Raw genomic sequence first — 22342 nt, forward strand, 5'->3', positions numbered from 1 at the left:
GAGCATTTGAGTGTGTCAGAGTCCAAAGCAGTGCAGGAATCCAATCATTCATCAAAGAACTGTGCCAAATAACATCTGGCCACAGAAGACAGGGAGCTGTTGTGAGGATTCCCAGAGTTTACAATGGAGGGATCATGAATCTGATATGAATCATATGTGATAATAATTTTTTTTATATATTTAACTACAATTAAAAAAGAGGTAGAAGTGTTGTAATTTATGGGTTGAAATTGAAATTTCATGGGAAGATATATTTTTCTGGCTCTTCTCCTAGTCTTTCTTGGATTATTAAGATTTTTATCTTATATTTGCAAAAGCAAGAATTGGTCATACATTTATATGCATGGTTGACGTTTGGGGATAAGAAAATGCTATTACTATTCCTCTCTAAAATTCAGTATAAAATGAGGTATTTCAAAGATTTTTTTTTTTTGGATGGATGTTGTAAACTTTCTTTTGAAAAAAAGAGTTTTTAAGTGCCAGATCCTGGTTTGGAGTGAGAATACTGGGCTTTTCCTGTGAAGACAGGACTTGTGTGTCTCCTTACCTTTTGCATCTCTGGTGTCTAACACAACCTGGTGCCTAGTAGCCACTCAGTCAGTCTGTGGAATGAATGGATGGATACCTCTTCTTCATGTTTCACCTTGGGGAAAATTGATGGAAAGTTCTTTTGAACTTCAAATGAATCAGCAACAAAGTAACAGGCAATCTCGATTTGGTTTTTGCAGACCTCCCTTTCCATTTAAACGCTGCCATGTTTGAGGCCAATGGCGGCTGTGGCTACGTTCTGAAACCTCCAGTTCTGTGGGACAAAAACTGTCCCATGTATCAGAAGTTTTCCCCCCTGGAAAGAGACCTGGACAACATGGAACCCGCCGTCTATTCTCTGACCGTAAGTGCGGCTCCGGTCATCGGAAGATAGCAAGGTGCTTCAGCCTTGCCCAGTATGAGCTGGTGGGAATTGGCGGCATGACAGAGTTCTCATGTCGCAGCTTCGTTCCTGTAGATTTAGTTCTTCACCTCCTAGCGTGGCTGCGGTTTAGGTGTGCTGTCCCCAGGCACTGCGTGGGCCCCTGCCCTGGAGGTGGGGTATGAGTTGCCTGCTTCACCTGCATACGGGTGATGGTAATTCTGTCTTCCAGGCAGGCCCTCGCCATCATCACTCCGAGTGCCTCTCGTAAAAGTGGGGCTCCCTGTTAGAGCAGGTCCTCTTAAACTCTCACAGGCATCCACACACAAATCAACTAAATATCTTTCCTCCTTACAGTTTACACTTTATCATTCCTGAACCTTTCCTTTTTCCTTTTGTTGTCTGATTAGCTGAATCAAAACTCCACAGGCTGTCCTTAACAATAGCCCCTGGGAGCTCGTCGCTCAACCTGATTGGGGGACATTCTCTTGCGCCCTCTTAGCAGCCGGAGAAAAGACAGTTGGGTGGTGAGAGGAGAGAAGGACGAGGTGACTTCTGTCCCACACTGGAGCCTGTCCGTTTCCCTCCACAGGGAGGGTGCGAGCAGCCTCCACTCGAGCCCTGGAGGACCCACCCTCAGGTCTTCTCTCCACCCCAGCTGCGGGTCTCCCTCCCTGAGACGAGGGCGGGGGCCCCTCTCCTGTCTGACCATCTTACCTAGACTCCAGTAGCGTTCCATCTGTTTACAGAAGGCTATCAATTAATTTTTAACAGCTTCCCTGTGACTCGCTGCAAAACCATTCAAGAAACTGACTTGGAAGTGATAAAATACACACCGAGAACATCCTGAACAGAATGTAACAAATTTGTGATGACATTGCATAAGGTCTCCCTCTTCCCTCGCCTTTTTATTTGAGGAAATTTCATCTTAATTGCTTGGTTTTTAAAGATATTTGAACATTTTAATGGTTGAAAGGTAACAGGTGAATGCTGTGGACAAAATAAGCTTTTCCCATGAATCCAGTCTTGGGATTGCCTGATAACGATCACTTAATTCTTTTGAACAGATGTATTAATCGTTTACCCGTCCGTTCCAGAGTGTTCTCTGTGGAGGGAAGCGGTGAGGGGCAGAGGTGGCCTCGCCTCCGTTTCCTTTCCATCTTCCGTGACTTTGATCCTTGTTTTCCTCCCTCAGATCGTCTCCGGTCAAAACGTGTGCCCGAGTAACAGCACGGGAAGCCCCTGCATCGAAGTCGACGTCCTGGGCATGCCGCTGGACAGCTGCCACTTCCGCACGAAGCCCATCCATCGAAACACTCTGAACCCCATGTGGAACGAGCAGTTTTTCTTCCGGGTTCACTTTGAAGATCTCGTATTTCTCCGCTTTGCAGTTGTGGAAAACAACAGCTCCGCGGTCACTGCCCAGAGAATCATCCCTCTCAGAGCTTTAAAGCGAGGTAGAATAACGGTGTCATCCTGCTAATGAGGACGGGGGGCTTGAGTGACAGATGCCCAAAGCTCATAAAACTGCTCTCGGCCCTGGCCAGTTGGCTCAGTGGTAGAGCGTCGGCCTAGCGTGCAGAAATCCCAGGTTCGATTCCCGGCCAGGGCATACAGGAGAAGCGCCCATCTGCTTCTCCACCCCTCCCCCTCTCCTTCCTCTCTGTCTCTCTCTTCCCCTCCCACAGCCGAGGTTCCACTGGAGCAAAGATGGCCCCGGGCACTGGGGATGGCTCCTTGGCCTCTGCCCCAGGTGCTAGAGTGGCTCTGGTCGCGGCAGAGCGAAGCCCCAGAGGGGCAGAGCATCGCCCCCTGGTGGGCGTGCCGGGTGGATCCCGGTCGAGCGCATGCGGGAGTCTGTCTGACTGTCTCTCCCCGTTTCCCGCTTCAGAAAAATACAGAAAAAAAAAAAAAAAGACTCTGCTCTCTACTTTGGTGTAGGTTTGAAACTGTCATGTTAAAAAATTAAAATAAGAGGCAGGAAGGAATAATGCAAATCTGAACCCTGCTTGAGCGCATTTCACAATAGGATTTTCTTTTACGTTATATCCTAAAATCTGAGCTATTCACATTTCTTAGAAAGCACGGCCTCCCCCGCTGTGGCTGATGTGAGGAGCAGTGGTGGTTGGCTCTCATCCCTCACACTCCTCCCAAATAGTGCCCACTGGCACTTTTATTTTCTTTATTGATTTTTAGAGATAAGAGAGAGAGAGAAAAACTTTGATTTTGTTGTTCCACTTATTTATGCATCCATTGATTGATTCTTGTATGTGCCCTGACCAGGGATCAAAACTGCAACCTTGGCATATTGAGATGACACTCTAACCAACTGAGCTACCCAACCAGGGCCACCCCTGGCATTTTTAAAGAAAATTTTTATTTTTTGCCTGACTGGTGGTGGCACAGTGGCTAGAGCATCAGTCTGAGATGCTGGGGACCCAGGTTTGAAAATCCAAGGTTGCCAGCTTGAGCAGAGGCTCATCGACTCAAGCACAGGCTCACCAGATTGAGCGCGGGGTCGCAGGCCTGAGCGTGGGATCATAGACTTGATCCCGTAAGTCACTGGCTTGAGCCCAAAGGACACTGTCTCTCTCTCTCTCTCTCTCCCCCTCCTCGCTAAAAAAATTTAAATTAAAAGAGATTTTATTGATTGATTTTACAGAGAGAGGAGAGAGGGAGTGAGAAGTATCAACACATAGTTGCTTTACTTTAGTTCATTAATTGCTTGTCGTATGTTCCTTGACCAGGCAAGCCCAGGGCTTTGAACTGGCGACCTCAGCATTCCAGGTCAATGATTTACCTACTATGCCACCACAGACCCATGCCATTTTTTTTTCAAGTGAGAAGCAGGGAGGCAGAGAGACAGACTTCCACATGCACCCGACCAGGATCCACCCGGCATGCCCACCAGAAGGCTCTGCCCATCTGGGGCATTGCGCCATTGCAACCGGAGCCATTCTGACGCCTGAGGTGGAGGCTATGGAGCCATCCTCAGTGCCCGGGCCAACTTTGCTCCAATGGGGCCTTAGCTGCAGGAGAGGAAGGGACAGACAGAGAGAAAGGAGAGGGGAAACAGTGGAGAAGCAGATGGATGTTTCTCCTATGTGCCCTGGCCAAGAATTGAACCTGGGACTTCCACACGCTGGGCCGACGCTCTACCACTGAGCCAACCAGCCAGGGCCCAGACCCATGACATTTTTAAAATAGAGATTCAAGTGAGGAAAGAAAACCAAGAGGAGGGAGGGTTGGGGCATGGTGGTGGCTCAGTGGGCCCAGTCTGGAATCAGTTCAGTGTCAGAAGCCAGGGTTGGGTGTTGGGGGCCGAGCAGGGAGAATGGAGAATCCTAAGAAAAGGCCGGAACTGTTGACTGGTGGATTGGCTTCGCTGTGGGCCTCCGGGAACTTCCGCCAGCCGCACCTGTCCAGCCCGTCTGTGCACTTCCTCTCAGACTTTGGTGTGCATGGGAGTTGCCTGGGGCTCTTGGTGGTAAAATGGAGACTGATGCAGTAGGGATCTGGAGTGGGGCTTGGGAGTCTGCATTTTGAACAAACTCCAGAAATGCTGGCCCGGTGGTCTACTTTGAGTACCGAAGTTCTAGTACATACTTCCTCCCACGACCACACCCAAACCGCCGGCCTCTGCGCTCCACAGACCCATCCTGCTCTCCTACAGTGTGTTCTTTTCCTGGCTCTTGTTTCACATGATCACTGTGCGGTCAGCTCACACAGCCATAACAATACCACAGACGGCGAGGCGTCAACCACTGAAATCGTATGTTCCCGCGGATCTGGAAGCTAGGGTCTGTACGATCAGGTGTCTGCAGGTCTGGGTTTTTCTAAAGTCAGTCTCCTTGGCTTGTGGATATCTGCCTTCCCACTGTGTTCTCAGTCTGTGCGCATGGCCTCTGGTATCTCTTTGTCTAGTGCTGATCTCTTCTGATAGGGACACTTTATTTTGGATAGGGATACCCTAATGGTCCATCTTAACTTCCTTGCTTCTTTAAAGGCCCTGTCTCCAGATATAGTCACATTCTGAGTTCACCATATGAATTCTAGAAAGACACAATTCAACCTCTATATAAGAGTTATTACAAAAATATGTGAAGCAAAGTTAATCTTATAAATCTATTTTTTTTTTTTTATCTTTCCAACAATAATTACTTTTGGTGTATATCTTTTGCGGCTTTATTTCTCTGCCCATGTATATACACATGAGTATATAGTATATATTTTTAACAAATAGGCTTTCTACTCATCTTAGTGTTTTGTAACTGCTGGCTTTCACTTACTAAGGTATGTACTGAGCCACTTTTAGTGTTAATAACTATGCATCTGCATTATCACTTCTACTGGCTGCATAGCATTCCGTTTTGCACTTAAACAGATATTCACGCGGTAACATTTAACCAAGTTCCTTTGTTGTGATTATTCATTATCACTCAAGCTGTTCTAAGATGGGATATTTGTAAAACAGCGGCTATAGATGCAAAAATGATTAGGCTTTCCTACTATATTTTGTTCAAGTTACAAACAGTAGCTAGACAAGTTAATTGCCGCTAGGTGGCCCAAAACTATTCCCAGGAGCCGCGTGCTCCCGGTGACAAGGCGTCAGCTGGTTGCGTGCCCGTCGCCATCCCCTGCTCATCGTCAGGTCATATTTCTCCCTCCCGTTTCCTGACTTCCCCGGGGCATCTTCTTAGCAGAGCTCTGCAGTGCACGGCTGACGAGCTTTTCCCAATTTTGCGTTATTCCAGGATATCGACATCTTCAGCTGCGAAACCTCCACAACGAAGTCTTGGAAATCTCGAGTTTATTCATAAACAGCAGGAGGATGGAAGAAAATTCCTCTGGCAGTGCTGTGCCGGCCTCTTTGGTAATTCAACTCTATTTCCCTCAGCGTATTTGTGGGGATGGCTAGGCTGGAGGTAGGCTTACTTGTGATACAGCAAAGTGATAGTGAGGTAGCTACGGGAATAATAATAATGGCTAACACTCAGCACTTTCTAAGCACTTTACATAAATATTAATTCACCCAATCCTATCAGTAACTTTATGAAAGAGCTGTGAGTATCGTCTCCATGTTACAGGTGAGGAAGGCAAGAGCTCAGTGCCTCTGAGGTCACACAACTAGAAACCCAACTTCATCGAGAGCCACAGCCCAGCTTCTTCATGTGAGCCAGAAATAACATGTGGGGGCGGAGCTAATTAAGCAAACTTGCTAGGACCTAGCTTTCGATGCCTCTAGAAACTTTCAGTTAGGCCAGGAACATCCTTTGCTTCTTCAGTGGTCCAGGGGCAGGTGTCAAGTGAGCAGGGTTGGGGTGGCAGCCAGCTGTTGCCGTTGACCCGGGGTTTGCCCCCGAGCAGGTGGGGAGATACAGAATCGGCACCTTGGGAACAGGAGAGGGACACTGCAAATAGAAAATTCCACCGCTGCGGACTCGGTGTGTTAACAGGTTCCCTGGCTGAGTTCTTCAGCCCCTTGAAGTTAGAGAGCCATAGAACCTGAGCTCGCTCCAGTAACCCAAGATTGTTTACCTAGATAAGCAACACTGTTTTAATAAATGGGTTCATTCCATTATGCTTGCTCTTTAAAAATTAATTTAAAAGGGTCTCAATCAGCGACCCCTTTACATGTTTAATAGGCTTTAGACTCCTCTTAGTGTTTGATCTAAGATAACAGTCTGATCACTGTTGTATAATTCTTATACTTCAACATAGTTCTAACGCTGAGAGAGGCACTTTCTGTGCTCACAATGGCACTGGCTTGCCCACTGCCACCTCCAGACAGCCAGGCTTTCTGTCTCCCTCACCTTGTCAGCTTCTTCTCTCTCTGTCCCTGACCCTGTTTTCCTAAGCTCTCCTCTTCATTTGAATATGTGGCCAAGATTTAGAATAGCATTTTGGCCAGAGTGGGAAGAGGTATTGCCTCTGTCTTGTGCAGAGGATTGGGAGTCAGGGCCGAGGCTCCTGGCACCGACGAACAAGAATCAGATGCTTTCCGGAAATCAAGGCAGGGCTTCCTGCCCAGCTCCGAGTTAGTTGCCCTCAATACCCGTCAGAGCCGAAGATTCGGCACACGCCGTGAAAGAACTGTTTCCTCGCAACACTTACTGCACCACATGCGCTCTGTCTTTGCCAGCGTGACTGCTCCAGCATTCTGGCACCAGCCGGCAGTCCTACCTGTCAGTTCGTTCTGACACTCTCCACCTGGAGTTAGCCTCAGCTCCTACCAGTTAAAGGCTCCATCCCACAAGGCTACGCACATTTCAGATGCCATTCACAAGTTCCTCCTCAGGTTCGGTAATGTGCTAGAATGACTCACAGATCTCAGGGAAGTGATTTACTTACCAGACTATTTCAGTCACCTTACCATCCAAAATTCTAGTCCGGTGCCCACAAGAGAGATGACACTCAGTAGACACTGTCAGGTCAGAAGTAAGGACTTAGGCCCTGGCCAGTTGGCTCAGTGGTAGAGCGTCAGCCTGGCGTGCAGGAGTCCCGGGTTCGATTCCTGGCCAGGGCACACAGGAGAAGCGCCCATCTGCTTCTCCACCCCTCCCCCTCTCCTTCTTCTCTGTCTCTCTCTTCCCTTCCCACAGCCAAGGCTCCATTGGAGCAAAGTTGGCCCGGGCACTGGGGATGGCTCTATGGCCTCCACCTCAGGCGCTAGAATGGCTCTGGTTGCAACAGAGCATCGCCCCCTGGTGGGCATGCTAGGTGGATCCCGGTGGGGCGCATGCGGGAGTCTGACTGCCTCCCCATTTCCAAATTCAGAAAAATAAAAAAATAAAAATAAATCAAAATAAAAGAAGTAAGAACTTAACGTACATTTCAGATGATAGCAGTCCCATAATTATAACAGAAAGAGATACTGTTATGTAAAGTGAACCAGCCTTTGGGTAATATACTCCTAAATGTCCTCATGAGGTTATCGAAGAAGATGCAGCATTGCTCCTCCAACCACAAAAAGATGGGCCAGCGTGTAAAAGGATGCTCTGCTTTTACATTTACGTGTCCCTGTACATACCTCTAAGAACTAGCACTTCTGTGTTGAATATAGCCTAGAAATCGCATGAAAATAAGAGTGAATAAGAAACCGTGTGATCTTCCTTGACAGATGTTTAACACAGAAGAAAGAAAGTGTTTGCAGACTCACAGAGTCACCGTGCATGGGGTCCCAGGTCCAGAGCCCTTTACTGTGTTCCCCATGAGTGAAGGTATGAAGGCAAAGCAACTTCTCCAACAGGTAGGTTCACGGAGCTGCATGTGTGCGACTACACACACACACAAAAGTCTGTGTTCGTGATTTGCTTTTCAATTACTTGTGATATTCAACATAGAGATCCACCTGAGCATGACCTGAGAGATCGTGGTGCCACTAACCAAACTACCTTAACCTGTAGAGAAGGATTTTTAAGAATTCTTCAGCCACATAAAAATCACTCTGCTCAAGAAGGACAAAGACCAGGATGAGTGGCTCTCAGCTGTCTGTGCTGTTTCCCTCTGAGCCTCCACACACCCTCTTAATACAGACATACTCATCAGCCAGAATTTGCACACAAACTAAGTGAAGTCTGCTTGTCCATCTATGAGCTAGATCAAATTCTCAGAGCATCAGGGTGGACCATATAGTCCAAGAAGATCCCTTCTGCCCCTCTAGCCGTAGGTCTTTTTGTTTTGTTTTGTTTTGGGGTGTTTTTTTGTTGTTGTTGTTGTTGTTGTTTACAGAGACAAAGAGAGAGTCGGAGAGAGGGATAGACAGGGACAGACAGACAGGAACGGAGAGAAATGAGAAGCATCAATCATTAGTTTTTCGTTGCGCATTGCGACACCTTAGTTGTTCATTGATTGCTTTCTCATATGTGCCTTGACCGTGGGCCTTCAACAGACTGAGTAACTCCTTGCTTGAGCCAGCGACCTTGGGTCCAAGCTGGTGAGCTTTTGCTCAAACCAGATAAGCCCGAGACCAGATGATCCTGCACTCAAGCTGGTGACCTCGGGGTCTCGAACCTGGGTCCTCCACATCCCAGTCCGACGCTCTATCCACTGCGCCACCGCCTGGTCAGGCTAGCCATAGGTCTTGATGTGCATGTTGAGCAGCCCCTCGTTCCCACCTTCCCTGGCTCTTGCTCTTGACCTTTGAGGTCCTAGCCCTCTCGCAGTATGCAGGGGCCTGGAGGGCCCAGAACAAGAGGGTGAAAGCCTGGTGCCCCGGCCCTTGCAGCAGAACTGGCCTCAGTCTTCTCAGGCTGGGCTGCTTCTGCTCTGGCCCCGGGAATCCCTGTGGCCTTCTGCAGGCAGGGACACTGCCCCGTGGGAGGACTCGTAAGAGGGAGAAAGCCAGAAACAAAGGGCAGCATCCAGGGAGAGAGGCAGCTGTGCAAAGAGCGAGGCAGGCCATGTGTAATTCCTGTTCTCGTCCCACTAGAAGCTCCACTCCTGCTTGGGGCAGTGGCCTAACCTCCCTGCAGACTGTTCTAGCCTTAGCCCCTGTTGGAATGCCTTCCTCCACTTGGGGACAGGGCACGGCGGGCAGTGACCCAGGGGAGCGACTGTCGGTCTCCGTGAGAAGTTAGGGCGCATGATCAGCTGTAGCTGGGATCATAGAACGGTTGTGGGATTAAAAATAATGTGTAGTTCTGTCTTTGAAGGGAAATCTCTATGGACAGGACAGTTTTTCCCCAACATCTTATAATTAACTTAGACTCAGAGGTTAACGGCTTAGGTGTCAAATTTCATAGATTATCAAACAGAAGCTACTACCAAGTTGGGGGGCTTTCAGATTTAACTTTCGTGTCTGCTGTCACAAAGCTCTGTTGGGGTTCCGGAGACTGTGAAATGAGAAGATGCAAAGCAAGGAAACATTTCCACGGACCCCCCATAAAAAGTAGCCCAGTACTTTATTTCACCCGTGTGAATAACCACATGGGTGTAAAGTGGGACTGAGGGGGACGGACGCTGGAGCCCCGTGGAGGGGACAGTGCCCCTGCCGCCTGACCCGCTCCTGGACTGTTCCTGTGGTGCTAGCTGCCTTGCCCTGCTGAATTCAGAGCCCTGCACCCGTCCCCGACCAAGGGCTGGGTGCAGGGAGCAGAGCCCTCCTGGGACCTCCCCCTCCCACCCCCACCCTCCTCAGCTCACTCTTCCTCCCAGTGAGATGCAGCAGGGACAGGTGTTGGGGTGCAGGGAGCAGAGCCCTCCTGGGGCTCCCTGCCCCCGCCCTCCTCAGTTCTCTCTTCCTCCCAGGGAGACGCAGCAGTGACAGGTGTTGGGGTGCAGGGAGCAGAGCCCTCCTGGGGCTCCCCCGTCCCCGCCCTCCTCAGCTCACTCTTCCTCCCAGTGAGACGCAGCAGAGACAGGGGTTGGGGTGCAGGGAGCAGAGCCCTCCTGGGGCTCCCCTGCCCCCACCCTCCTCAGTTCACTCTTCCTCCCAGTGAGACGCAGCAGGGACAGGTGTTGGGGTGCAGGGAGCAGAGCCCTCCTGGGGCTCCCCTGCCCTCCTCAGTTCACTCTTCCACCCAGTGAGACGCAGCAGGGACAGGGGTTGGGGTGCAGGGAGCAGAGCCCTCCTGGGGCTCCCCCGCCCTCCTCAGTTCACTCTTCCACCCAGTGAGACGCAGCAGGGACAGGGGTTGGGGTGCAGGGAGCAGAGCCCTCCTGGGGCTCCCCCGCCCCCGCCCTCCTCAGCTCACTCTTCCTCCCAGTGAGACGCAGCAGAGACAGGGGTTGGGGTGCAGGGAGCAGAGCCCTCCTGGGGCTTCCCCACCCCCCGCCCTCCTCAGTTCACTCTTCCTCCCAGTGAGACGCAGCAGGGACAGGTGTTGGGGTGCAGGGAGCAGAGCCCTCCTGGGACTCCCCCGCCCCCGCCCTCCTCAGTTCTCTCTTCCTCCCAGTGAGACGCAGCAGTGACAGGTGTTGAGGAGAAGGGTGCTGACTTTATCCAGGACAGTGGGTGGCAGGCAGCCTTCTCTCATCACCCACTTCAAGTTTAGCCTTTTATCAGTAACCTGTACAATCTGAGTATGAAAGATACATCACTAAGAATAACTCTAATAAGGGCTTCTGTTTTGTTTTGTTTTTTTGTGGGAGAGACAGAGAGAGGGACAGATAGGGACAGACAGAAAGGTAGGAAGGGAGAGAGATGAGAAGCATCAATTCTTTGTTGCGGCTCCTTAGTCTCCTTAGTTGTTCATTGATTGCTTTTTCATATGTGCCTTGATGGGGGGCTGCAGCAGAATGAGTGACCTCTTGCTCAAGCCAGCGACCTTGGGCTCAAGCCAGCGACCTCGTGCTCAAGGCAGATGAGCCTGCACTCAAGCCAGCGACCTCAGGGTTTCAAACCTGGGTCCTCCATGTCCCAGTCCAATGCTCTATCCACTGCACCACTGCCTGGTCAGGCCCAGTGTGTGGATGTCCCAGGTTTGATTCCAGCCAGGGCACACAGGAGAAATACCCATCTGCTTCTCTACCCTTCCCCCTCTTATTTTTCTCTCTCTCTCTCTCTCTCTTCTCCTCCCACAGCCAAGACTCCATTGGAGCAAAGTTGGCTTGGGTGCTGGGGATGGCTCCATGGCCTCTGCCTCAGGCGCTAGAATGGCTCTGGTTGCAATGGAGCAACACCCCAGATGGGCAGAGCATCGCCCTCTAGTGGGCATGCCGGGTGGATCCCAGTCGGGCACATGTGGGATGTGTCTCTGCCTCCTCACTTCTCACTTCAGAAAAATACACACAAAAAAGACTGGTTAACAGAAGAAAATGACCAATTTTATTACATATGCATACATGGGGTTCTATAAGAATCTGAGACCTGTCCTAGCTGGATGGCTCCATTGATTGGAGCATCATCCCAAAGTGCAGAGGTTGCCAGTGTGATCCCTGCTTAGGGCACATACAGGAACAGATTGATGTTCCTGCTTCTCTCTCTCTCTCTCTCTTCTTTCCCCCTTCAGCTCTCACTAAAATCAATCAATTATATATATATATATATATATATATATATATATATTTTTTTTTTTTTTTTTTTTTTTTTTTTTTTTAGAGAGAAAGAGAGAGACAGAGACAGACAGACAGGAAGGGAGAGAGAGATGAGAAGCATCAACTCATAGTTGTGGCACTTTTAGTTGTTCATTGATTGCTTTTCATACATGCCTTGACCAGGGGGCTCCAGCTGACCCATTGACCCCTTGCTCAAGCCAGTGACCATGGGATCATACCTATGATCCCACGCTCAAGATGGCAACCCCACCTTCAAGATGGCCAGTCAGTGCTCAAGCTAGGTGAGCCCATACTTAAGCCAGCAACCTCAGGGTTTCAAACCTGGGTCCTCAATGTCCCAGGTTGATGCTCTATTCACTACCCCACCTCCAATTCAAGCAAAAACATATTTTTTTCTTAATCTTTAAAGAAAAAAATAAGATAAGACCAGAAGACTGAGGAAGGCTCATATGCCATCTTGCACTAAAGAGAAGGAAAGTTGTATTTTGTAACTTACAAGGGCAGAAAGGAAGTTCACATGGAGATGGAAAAGCAAATGTTTGGTAAATAAATGTTTACTGGACCATCTTTTCTTTTTGTATTTTTCTGAAGTGGAAAGCGGGGAGGCAGTCAGACAGACTCCCGCATATGCCTGACTGGGATCCACCTGGCATGCCCACCAGGGGGCGATGCTCTGCCCATCTGGGGTGTTGCTCCGTCACAACCGGAGCCATTCTAGCGCCTGGGGCAGAGGCCACAGAGCCATCCCCAGCGCCCGGGCCAACTTTGCTCCAATGGAGCCTTGGCTGTGGGAGAAGAAGAGAGAGACAGAGAGGAAGGAGAGGGGGAGGGGTGGAGAAGCAGATGGGCGCTTCTCCTGTGTGCCCTGGCCGGGAATTGAACCCAGGACATCCACACACTGGGCCGACACTACCGCTGAGCTAGCCAGCCAGGGCTACTGGGCCATCTTTAACAATGGGGCACAGAGGACTTTGAACAAACGGGCCTTGCTGGGTTCTGTCCTATCACACACCAGTTTTTATTAAACTATAGTTACCTGTGATGCTATCTCATTTCCTGGAGCAGATTCTCTAGCTAAATATTTTTAGGCAGTCAGAGGGAAAGTTGATGATTCTTTCTGAGTTTTTGTTTCTTGAAACTAATCAGCCTTGAGCCTGGCTGGTTGGCTCAGCGATAGAGTTGGCCTGGCGTATGGAAGTCCTGGATTAGATTTCTGGTCAAGGCACACAGGAGAAGTGCTCATCTGCTTCTCCACCCCTCCTCCTCTCACTTCTCTCTCTTTCTTTATCTCTCTCTCTCTCTTCCTCTCCCACAGCCATGGCTTGGTTTGAGCAAAGTTGGCCACAGGCACTGAAGATGGCTCTGTGGCCTCACCTCAGGTGCTAAAATAGCTCAGTTGCTGAACAACAGAGCATTAGCCCCAGATGGGAAGAACATCCCCCCCTAGAGGGCTTGCCAAGTGGATCCCAGTTGGGATGCATGTGGGAGTCTCTCTCTCTCTGCCTCCTGCCTCTCACTTAATAAAAAAGAAAGGACCAGCCTAGCCTGACCAGACAGTAGCATAGTGGATGGAGCATTGACTTGGGAGACAGCCTGGCCTGACCACGCGGTGGCACAGTGGACAGAGCATTGACTTGGGAGACAGCCTGGCCTGACCAAGCGGTGGCACAGTGGACGGAGCATTGACTTGGGAGACAGCCTGGCCTGACCAAGCGGTGGCACAGTGGACGGAGCATTGACTTGGGAGACAGCCTGGCCTGACCAAGCGGTGGCACAGTGGACGGAGCATTGACTTGGGAGACAGCCTGGCCTGACCAAGCGGTGGCACAGTGGACAGAGCATTGACTTGGGAGACAGCCTGGCCTGACCACGCGGTGGCACAGTGGACAGAGCATTGACTTGGGAGACAGCCCGGCCTGACCACGTGGTGGCACAGTGGACAGAGCATTGACTTGGGAGACTGAGGTCCCAGGTTTGAAACCCAAGGTCTGCATTGAGAATGGGCTCATCTCCTTGAGCGCAGGGTCACCGACTTGAGTGTGAGATCATAGACATGACCCCATGGTCACCGGCTTGAGCCTAAGGTCACTGGCTTGAACAAGGGGTCACTTGCTCTGCTGAAGCCCCCCAGTCAAGGCACATATGAGAAAACCGTCAATGAACAACTCAGGTGGCACAACTACCAATTGATGTTTCTCATCTCTCTCCTTTCCTGCCTGTCTGTCCCTGTCTGTCTGTCTCTCTCTCTCTCTCTCTCTCTTTCTCTCTCGCTAAAGAAAAAAAGAAAATAACCAGCCTAAAATAATATCCCAAAAATAATATTTTGGGGTGGCACACTCTGCTTGCCCTCATTGCTCTTACTGGTCCCACTTTATAGAAGGGGAAATGAATCTCTACAGGGTTAAATACCTTGTCCAACACCTCACAGCCAGTAAGTACTAAAGACAGACATCGGACCCAGGTCTGTCTGGCTCCCCAGCCCTGTCTCAGCCACTCTGTTTGACTGCCAGGGTCATTAGCCAACAAAGAAAACAGGCCTCTAGGCACACAGTCAAGCGTTGAATGAAAGGAGAATTCCCTGAAACTTAGATCAGATGAGATTAAATTGATCGAGAGATTATCTTGGTAAAGTCTGGATTAGATTCTCTTTCTAGTCCTGTGTTGCAAGATTACAAAGAGCTAAATTCGTAGATTTAAAAACTTAAAAGTTTTCTGACCCGTGGTGGCACAGTGGATAAAAACTTAAAGTTGTTAATTCAGTAGGAGTTCTCGTTCCAGCAATGGGAAAAGTAGTTATGCTGTCTGGGGATTATGAATAAATTGTGTCATTGCCCAGAATGGACATAAACAATTCTTTTTGGCCATAAGAATTCTTAGACCTTCCAGAAAGAATTATGCAACACTCCAGAGTAGGTTTCACTTAAAACTGCACGTCAAAGCCATCTGAACCCCGTGAAAATAGACTTGTTTTGAATTACAGCTTTTGCCCACTCCTCAGAGGTGTGCTAATGTTATTGCCTTTGCTTTATCTTTAGATTCTGACCACTGTGCAGGACACCAAGCCTATTGCCACAGACTATTTTCTGATGGAAGAAAAATATTTTATATCTAAAGAAAAGAATGAATGCAGAAAACAACCGTTCCAGAGAGCGATTGGTCCCGAAGAAGAGCTCCTGCAGATATTAAACAGCTGGTTTCCGGAGGAGGGCTACGTTGGCAGGATCATCTTGAAGACGCAGCAGGAAGTAAGTGTGCCCCCGCCCAGCCTGCGCAGCAGCGGCTCAGCGCGCAGTTGACCACCTTGTCCCGGGCCGCCTCCCTCAGAACCAGAATTTCTTGTAATTCCAACTTGATTTCTATTATTCTTCTTCAGTGAACGTGAAGAAATGATTTTATTCACTGTACGGATTCATGTTACCTATAAATCACAGAAATTCAGCCTAAAAATCATCCTTTATGAAATAAAGCAAGAGAACTGCTTGTCCAGTATTTTATTTGTGATGATTTTTATAATTATTTTTGAGCATTGTGTCAATGTTCATTTTTTTAAGGGATCATATCTTTTTTTTAATTTCGTTTCTTATTTTACTTTTTAATTACAGTTTACATTCAATATTATTTTGTATTAGTTTCAGGTATATAACATAGTTGTTAAACAATCATATACTTTACAGTATCAATATTCATTTCAATGTGACTTACCCCCAGCCATTGTTTCTTGTGTATTTTGTTCATTTAACCTGGCTGAATGTCAGTTTCATGTTCCACATTTTAGATGTCTAGCTTTTTTTTTTTTTTTTTTTTTTTTTAGTGAGAGAGACAGAGAGAGGAACAGATACGGATAGACAGGCAGGAAGGGAGAGATGAGAAATATCAATTCTTCGTCGCAACACCTTCATTGTTCATTGATTGCTGTCTCATATGCCCTGACTGGGGGGCTACAGCAGAGCAAGTGACCCCTTGCTCAAGCCAGCGACCTTGGGCTCAAGCCAGTGACCAGGGGGTCATGTCTATGATCCCACGCTCAAGCCAATGAACTGGCACTCAAGCTGGTGAGCTTGCACTGAAGCCAGATGAGCCCATGCTCAAGCCGGCAGCCTTGGGGTTTCAAACCTGGGTCCTCTGCGTCCCAGTCTGACACTATCCACTGTGCCACTGCCTGTGCAGGCTGTCTAGCATTTCTTTTTTTTATTATTATTGTATTTTTCTGAACTGAGAAGCAGGGAGGCAGACAGACAGACTCCCGCATGCGCCCAACCAGGATCCACTCGGCATGCCCATTGGAGGCGATGCTCTGCCCATCTGGGCTGTTGCTCCGATATAACTGGAGCCATTCTAGCACCTGAGGCAGAGGCCATGGAGCCATCCTCAGTGCCCGGGCCAACTTTGCCCCAATGGAGCCTGGGCTGTGGGAGGGGAAGAGAGAGACAGAAAGAAAGGAGAGGGGGAAGGGTGGAGAAGCAGATGGGCGCTTCTCCTGTGTGCCCTGTCCGGGAATTGAACCCGGGACTCCTGCACGCCAAGACAACGCTGTACCGCTTAACCAACCAGCCAGGACCTGTCTAGCATTTCTTTTTTTTTTTTTTTTTTTTTTTTTCTTCATTTTTTCATTTTTCTGAAGCTGGAAACGGGGAGAGACAGTCAGACAGACTCCCGCATGCGCCTGACCGGGATCCACCCGGCACACCCACCAGGGGCGACGCTCTGCCCACCAGGGGGCAATGCTCTGCCCATCCTGGGCGTCGCCATATTGCGACCAGAGCCACTCTAGCGCCTGAGGCAGAGGCCACAGAGCCATCCCCAGCGCCCGGGCCATCTCTGCTCCAATGGAGCCTTGGCTGCGGGAGGGGAAGAGAGAGACAGAGAGGAAAGCGCGGCGGAGGGGTGGAGAAGCAAATGGGCGCTTCTCCTGTGTGCCCTGGCCGGGAATCGAACCCGGGTCCTCCGCTGTCTAGCATTTCTTAAAGACTCAAGGTCTGTGTGAGAATGGGTGTGCTTGCTTGCTTGCTTCCTGGTCTTCAGGGCCCTGAGATTATAAAGTATGTCCTGTGAATGATCACCTAACACCCCTTTCCAATTGGTTGTCTGTCAGGGTCACAGAACTGTGATCGAGGTCTATAATTATTATGCATTTGTGGGTTGGTTGCGTTCCTATTCAAGTTTTAGCTAATACAAGATTCAGTGCTTATAAATAAATCAACAATATTTTAATATATATATATATATATATTCTGATTTCATACAGAGTAAGAAAAATCTCTCAGCTTTGGTCAGAATTTGTATTAAATTACATTATGTTCACTAATACTCTCATGATAGTTCCTGCGAAGGAAACAGTACAATATTGACTGCAGATTGGTTGGCTTCTGTTGGGGTTTGTTGATGGAGCCCCTTTTATTTTCCTGAATAACCTGATACAAGCCCACTAACTTACTGCCTCTTTATTATTTATTTATTTTATTTTAAAATTTTTATTAAATGAGAGGTGAGGAGGTAGAGACAGACTTCTGCATGCTCCCCAACCGGGATCCACCTGACAAGCCTCTAATAGGCAAATGCTCTGCCCAGCTGGGTCGCTGCTCCGTTGCTCAGCAACTGAGCTATTTTAGTGCCTGAGGCTGAAGCCATGGAGCCATCCTCATCGCCCAGGCCAACTTTGCTCAAACCATTCAAGCCATGGCTGCAGGAGGGGAAGAGAAAGATGGAGGAAGGGGGCGTAGAGAAGCAGATGGTCACTTCTCCTGTGTGCCCTGACCAGGAATCAAACCCAGGATTTCTCCTCGCTGGCCTGACACTCTACTGCTGAGCCAAATGGCCAGGACCACTTTTTTCAATGACAGTAAATTTAAAATAAGGTCATTGCTCCAAGCAGAGACAGTCATGACTCATGCTATGCCAATAATGAAGCGGTTGAGTCTGTTTAACAATTTTATTAAATAAATATTTATTGAGCACCTGATATGTGCCAGGCTCCATTCTGAGTATGTGATCTTCTCCTTTGGGGCATGTAATAGACCTGACTGGTTCAGTGCTGGTAGTTCACGCTTCCTGGGACACAATGGAGGCAATGAAGAGCCCGTTTTCAGCATTATCTATTAGTTTTTCACTCTGTACTGTACTGTGAACGTGTCCTGCAGCCTCTCCTATGGGGACCAGAGCCCACTCACTGCCTTCCCTTGTAACCTTACTTTATTTAGACCAGAAACAGACACTTCATTTAAGCAAAGAAATATTTCTCCCCAGCTTCTTTTCCCTATCAGACATGCACATTTCTAAGCCGGAGAAAAAGCAGTTCCAATAATAATAGTCTTATGAGGAAATAGAGAGCTTAGCTAGACTTTTAAAGCCATCTTTAGCTTCTGATTTTTTTCCCAGTTTCTAATTGTCTTTGCCATATGTAAAAAAACAAAAAGTAATCTGTGACAATTTCAATGAATTCTTTAAATCGTATATTTGCATAATGATTTACAGTGTCTAAAGCCCTCAAATACCCACTATTTTGAATCATCTCATGATATAGTGGAAACCATTCTACATAGAAGGAAACGGAGGTTCGGGAGGTTAAATCATGGCAGGGTGAGCAGTAGAAAGAACTCAGTCTTTTGGCTTCCAGGTCAGTTTGTTCCCATCACACCGCGCTGCCCAGGCGTGCGCTGTGTCAGTCCCCCTGGGTCACCACGCCCAGCAGTGTGGGAGGCAGTGAAAAGCAGGAAACGTGGCCGGCTGCTGAGTGTCACATGGGCCTTCATCACATGTTTGGAAGGGCTGGGGAGGTTAGGGATGCCCATATGCAATTTAAAATGTACAGGCAGTAAAGACCTCACAAATAAATGTTTAATAAGGGCTGGTGGAAAAGAAGCATTCTGATGGAAAAGGGGATAAATTAGAAATCTAGCAAATATTTTCTGAGAATTCAGCAAGCTCTATATGCCCTTGTTAGGAGGCAATTTTTGAAATGACTGAACTGTACCTCAAAAGGTAACAAATCACATGTAATGTATCTAGGTTTACCTGGTACATAATGACACACAGTACATACTTACTGATTGAATAAATCAACCCAGCAGTTACTGAATGCAAGTAGACACGGGCATAATCGATAGATTAAAGCTATCAGTATTTTCATTTATTTTACTATTTGGAACTAGTAAGATCTATAATCAGTTTGCCCATATATTAAAAGTCCCCAAACTGCTATTTGTGACCTCCGATCTCTCCTGCCTGCCTTAGAATTTTCTTGTCTCCTGGGCTGTCACCCTGTCAGGTATCACATCTTCCTGTGGTCAATATGCCCTCCTCTGACACCTGCTGGATTTGAAACCAGACAGACCTGGCACTGCCACATATTAGATGACCTGGGACAGCTCATCTGACTTCTGTAAACCTCTGTGTCCTAATGTGTAAAATCTGTAATAGAAACTACCACACTGCTTAACTCAAAAAGATCATCCATCGTGAGACTCGTGCTAAGCATGGAGACAATATGTAGAAAAATGCTTAGTAAACTGTAAAGGGTGATACAACTGAAGACTATTGTTATGGTCATTATTTGTGGCTTCTAATGCTACTGAAAACTCCTTAAAAATAAACAAGCTCTCAGTGAGGCTCCAAGAAGCTCTTTTAAAAATAAAAGTACATAGCTGTTGGGAGATTTTATGTGGCAATTAGAACCTTTTTTGTTTCTTGCTTGTTTGCTTGTTTGCTTCCTGGTTTTCAGGGCCCTGAGATTATAAAGTATGTCATGCGAATGACCACCTAACACCGCTTTCCAATTGGTTAAATATATTATGTTCAGTGCCATGACATATATATAATGCAGCAAAATCTCTAAGGATTGACAAGAAATTACCACAATCTGTGAAGTGGAGAGAAAAAAACAAATTGTAGAACACTAAATGTAGTAGATTACAGTCTCATTTTATGTAGTAAGCATAGACAACAACTCTCCCCCCAGCCCATAATAGAATGAATGGGGTCCAAAAACCACAATCATGTAAACTGTAGGTACCGCGGCTGCAAAGTTAATGAACTGATTGTTGGTGAGCCTCTGTGGGTGGTTGGCTAGTCCTTTCAGGTCCTGGCTACAGTTTGGCGCCACCTGGTGGCAGTTGCCCATTTGATTTTAATATTAATGGGGACAATTCTGGGTCCTGGGGCTGACTTTTAACTTCCAGGATAGTGACAACAGTTCTTGGGTCTGGCTAGTTAGCACCACTTCAGTGCCTTAATCTGTGGAGAGGAGAATGCTGGGGGTCAGAGGACCTCCCTGCCAAATCCTTGCCTCCTGTTTACTTGACCGCCTCTCCTCCCCCTTACTACTGATGTTGTTCAGAGAACTGTAAACTACCCTCATTTGAGAATGGGGCTAACAAAGAACCAGAGTCATTTGACAATCACTTTATATCTAAATTCACATAGTTCCAGGGTTTCTTCTTATCTATCGATTCACGTGTACAAAAATACACTTTTTATACATAGCAGATGTTTAGAAGGATTTGTAACCTAACAACAGCAGGGGTTTTTTGTGAGGAATGAAATGGCAGAGAGAAGGGAAAAGGATGAGAGTGGGAAAAGTTTGCCATTTTATTGATATATTTCTGTACTGCTTGAAAATTTTAATGATACATATAACTCTATAGAATAGATCTATCTCGCCTGACCTGTGGTGGTGCAGTGGATAAAGTGTCAACCTGGAAATGCTGAGGGTGCCGGTTCGAAACCCTGGGCTTGCCTGGTCAAGGCACATATGGGAGTTGATGCTTCCTGCTCCTCCCCTCTTCTCTCTCTCTCTCTCTCTCACTCTCTCTCCAATAAAAATGAATAAATAAAATCTAAAAAAAAAAAGACTAGATCTATCTACCTATATAGGTAATTCTATAATTACATATGTAAACTCACTGGAAGCCAATTCACCAAAAGCCAACCAACATGATGATTTTTTTTTTTTTACAGGGACAGAGAGAGTCAGAGAGAGGGACAGACAGGGACGGACAGACAGACAGGAACAGAGAGATGAGAAGCATCAATCATCAGTTTTTCGTTGCAGCACCTTAGTTGTTCATTGATTGCTTTCTCATATGTGCCTTGACTGCGGGCCTTCAGCAGACCAAGTAACCCCTTGCTCAAGCCAGCGACCTTGGTTCCACGCTGGTGAGCTTTGCTCAAACCAGATGAGCCCGCGCTCAAACTGGTGACCTCGGAGTCTTGAACCTGGGTCCTTCCACATCCCAGTCTGACGTTCTATCCACTGTGCCACCGCCTGGTCAGGCCCAACATAATGATTAATGCTCATAATTATTATTTTGTCAATGTCCATTTTTTTAAGGGATCATATCTTTTTGTTTGTTTCTTATTTTACTCTTTAATTACAGTTTACATTCAATATTATTTTGTATTAGTTTCAGGTGTACAGCATAGTTTGTTAAATGATCATATACTTTACAAAGTATCAATATTCATTTCTCTGTGACTTACCCCCAGCCATTGTTTCTGCTTTTCTCTGTGTATTTTGTTCATTTAACCCGGCTGAATATCAGTTTCATGTTTCACATTTTAGATGCCTAGCATTTCTTAAAGGCTCAAGGTCTATGTGAGAATAGATGGGCTTTTTCGTGTATTTGCTGTGTTCTTATTTGGCTTTTGGTAATTGAAAAAATGCTGTACTACAGTTGATTTGGAGTCAAAATCGACAGCTAACAGGAGCACATCTACTAGTTTGTTCTGGGCCAGACCTTATCAATCGGTCTACATCAGCAGAAACACAGTACTTTCTTTCTCTAAGATATATATGTCCTTTTAGGATAATTTATGAAATATTAACTAGTGTATAAACTATAAATCTAAGATGTTATTTCCACATTATCAAGATACATCTCAAAATTTTTGTTAGGCTTTCTTTCTTTACATCATCTCACCATGTACTCATTTTCTTTTTCTTTTTAAACATAGAACCTAGAGGAGAAAAGCATTGTTCAGGATGACAAGGAGGTGATCTTGAGCTCAGAAGAGGAGAGTTTCTTTGTCCAAGTGCACGACGTGTCTCCAGAGCAGCCGCGGACGGTCATCAAAGCGCCCCGCGTCAGCACGGCGCAGGACGTCATCCAGCAGGTGAGAGCCCCTCCCTCCCTCCCCTCAGTCCTGTCCTCTGTGTGAATTATCGGGACAAATCAGATGTCAGCCCATTTTATCAGTGAAGTTCCTCCACCAGAGGGGACCTACCAAGGGAGAGTGGGAAACAGCAGTTCATCCCTCCAGCGGAAACGTATGCAGTATCTCCTGGGAGCAGCTCCCTGGGAAGCACGTGGAGTAACGGATGTAGGGGATGGCGCTGCAGACAATTTCCGTGTCCCGGGTATGCCTACGCCAACACCTAGGGACCGTCTCCAGAGGACAAGCAGGCAGGAGGCCTCCTCTCGCGCTTCTGGGCCATGCTTC

General features: G+C 47.5%; 1 protein-coding gene across 4 annotated transcripts in view; it reads left to right on the forward strand.

Moving 5' to 3' along the window:
- PLCE1 (phospholipase C epsilon 1) overlaps nt 1-22342 on the forward strand; it is a 415629-nt gene that overhangs the window by 385190 nt on the left and 8097 nt on the right. For all 4 annotated transcript variants that reach the window (XM_066238785.1, XM_066238784.1, XM_066238788.1 and 1 more), the window contains 6 exons: nt 729-892; nt 2106-2367; nt 5665-5783; nt 8031-8159; nt 14944-15153; nt 21857-22015. In XM_066238785.1, the coding sequence (XP_066094882.1) occupies nt 729-892; nt 2106-2367; nt 5665-5783; nt 8031-8159; nt 14944-15153; nt 21857-22015 (1043 nt within the window). The remainder of the gene's footprint in view (nt 1-728; nt 893-2105; nt 2368-5664; nt 5784-8030; nt 8160-14943; nt 15154-21856; nt 22016-22342) is intronic.

Source organism: Saccopteryx bilineata, chromosome 7, assembly GCF_036850765.1.
Source record: "Saccopteryx bilineata isolate mSacBil1 chromosome 7, mSacBil1_pri_phased_curated, whole genome shotgun sequence".
Lineage (NCBI taxonomy): Eukaryota > Metazoa > Chordata > Mammalia > Chiroptera > Emballonuridae > Saccopteryx > Saccopteryx bilineata.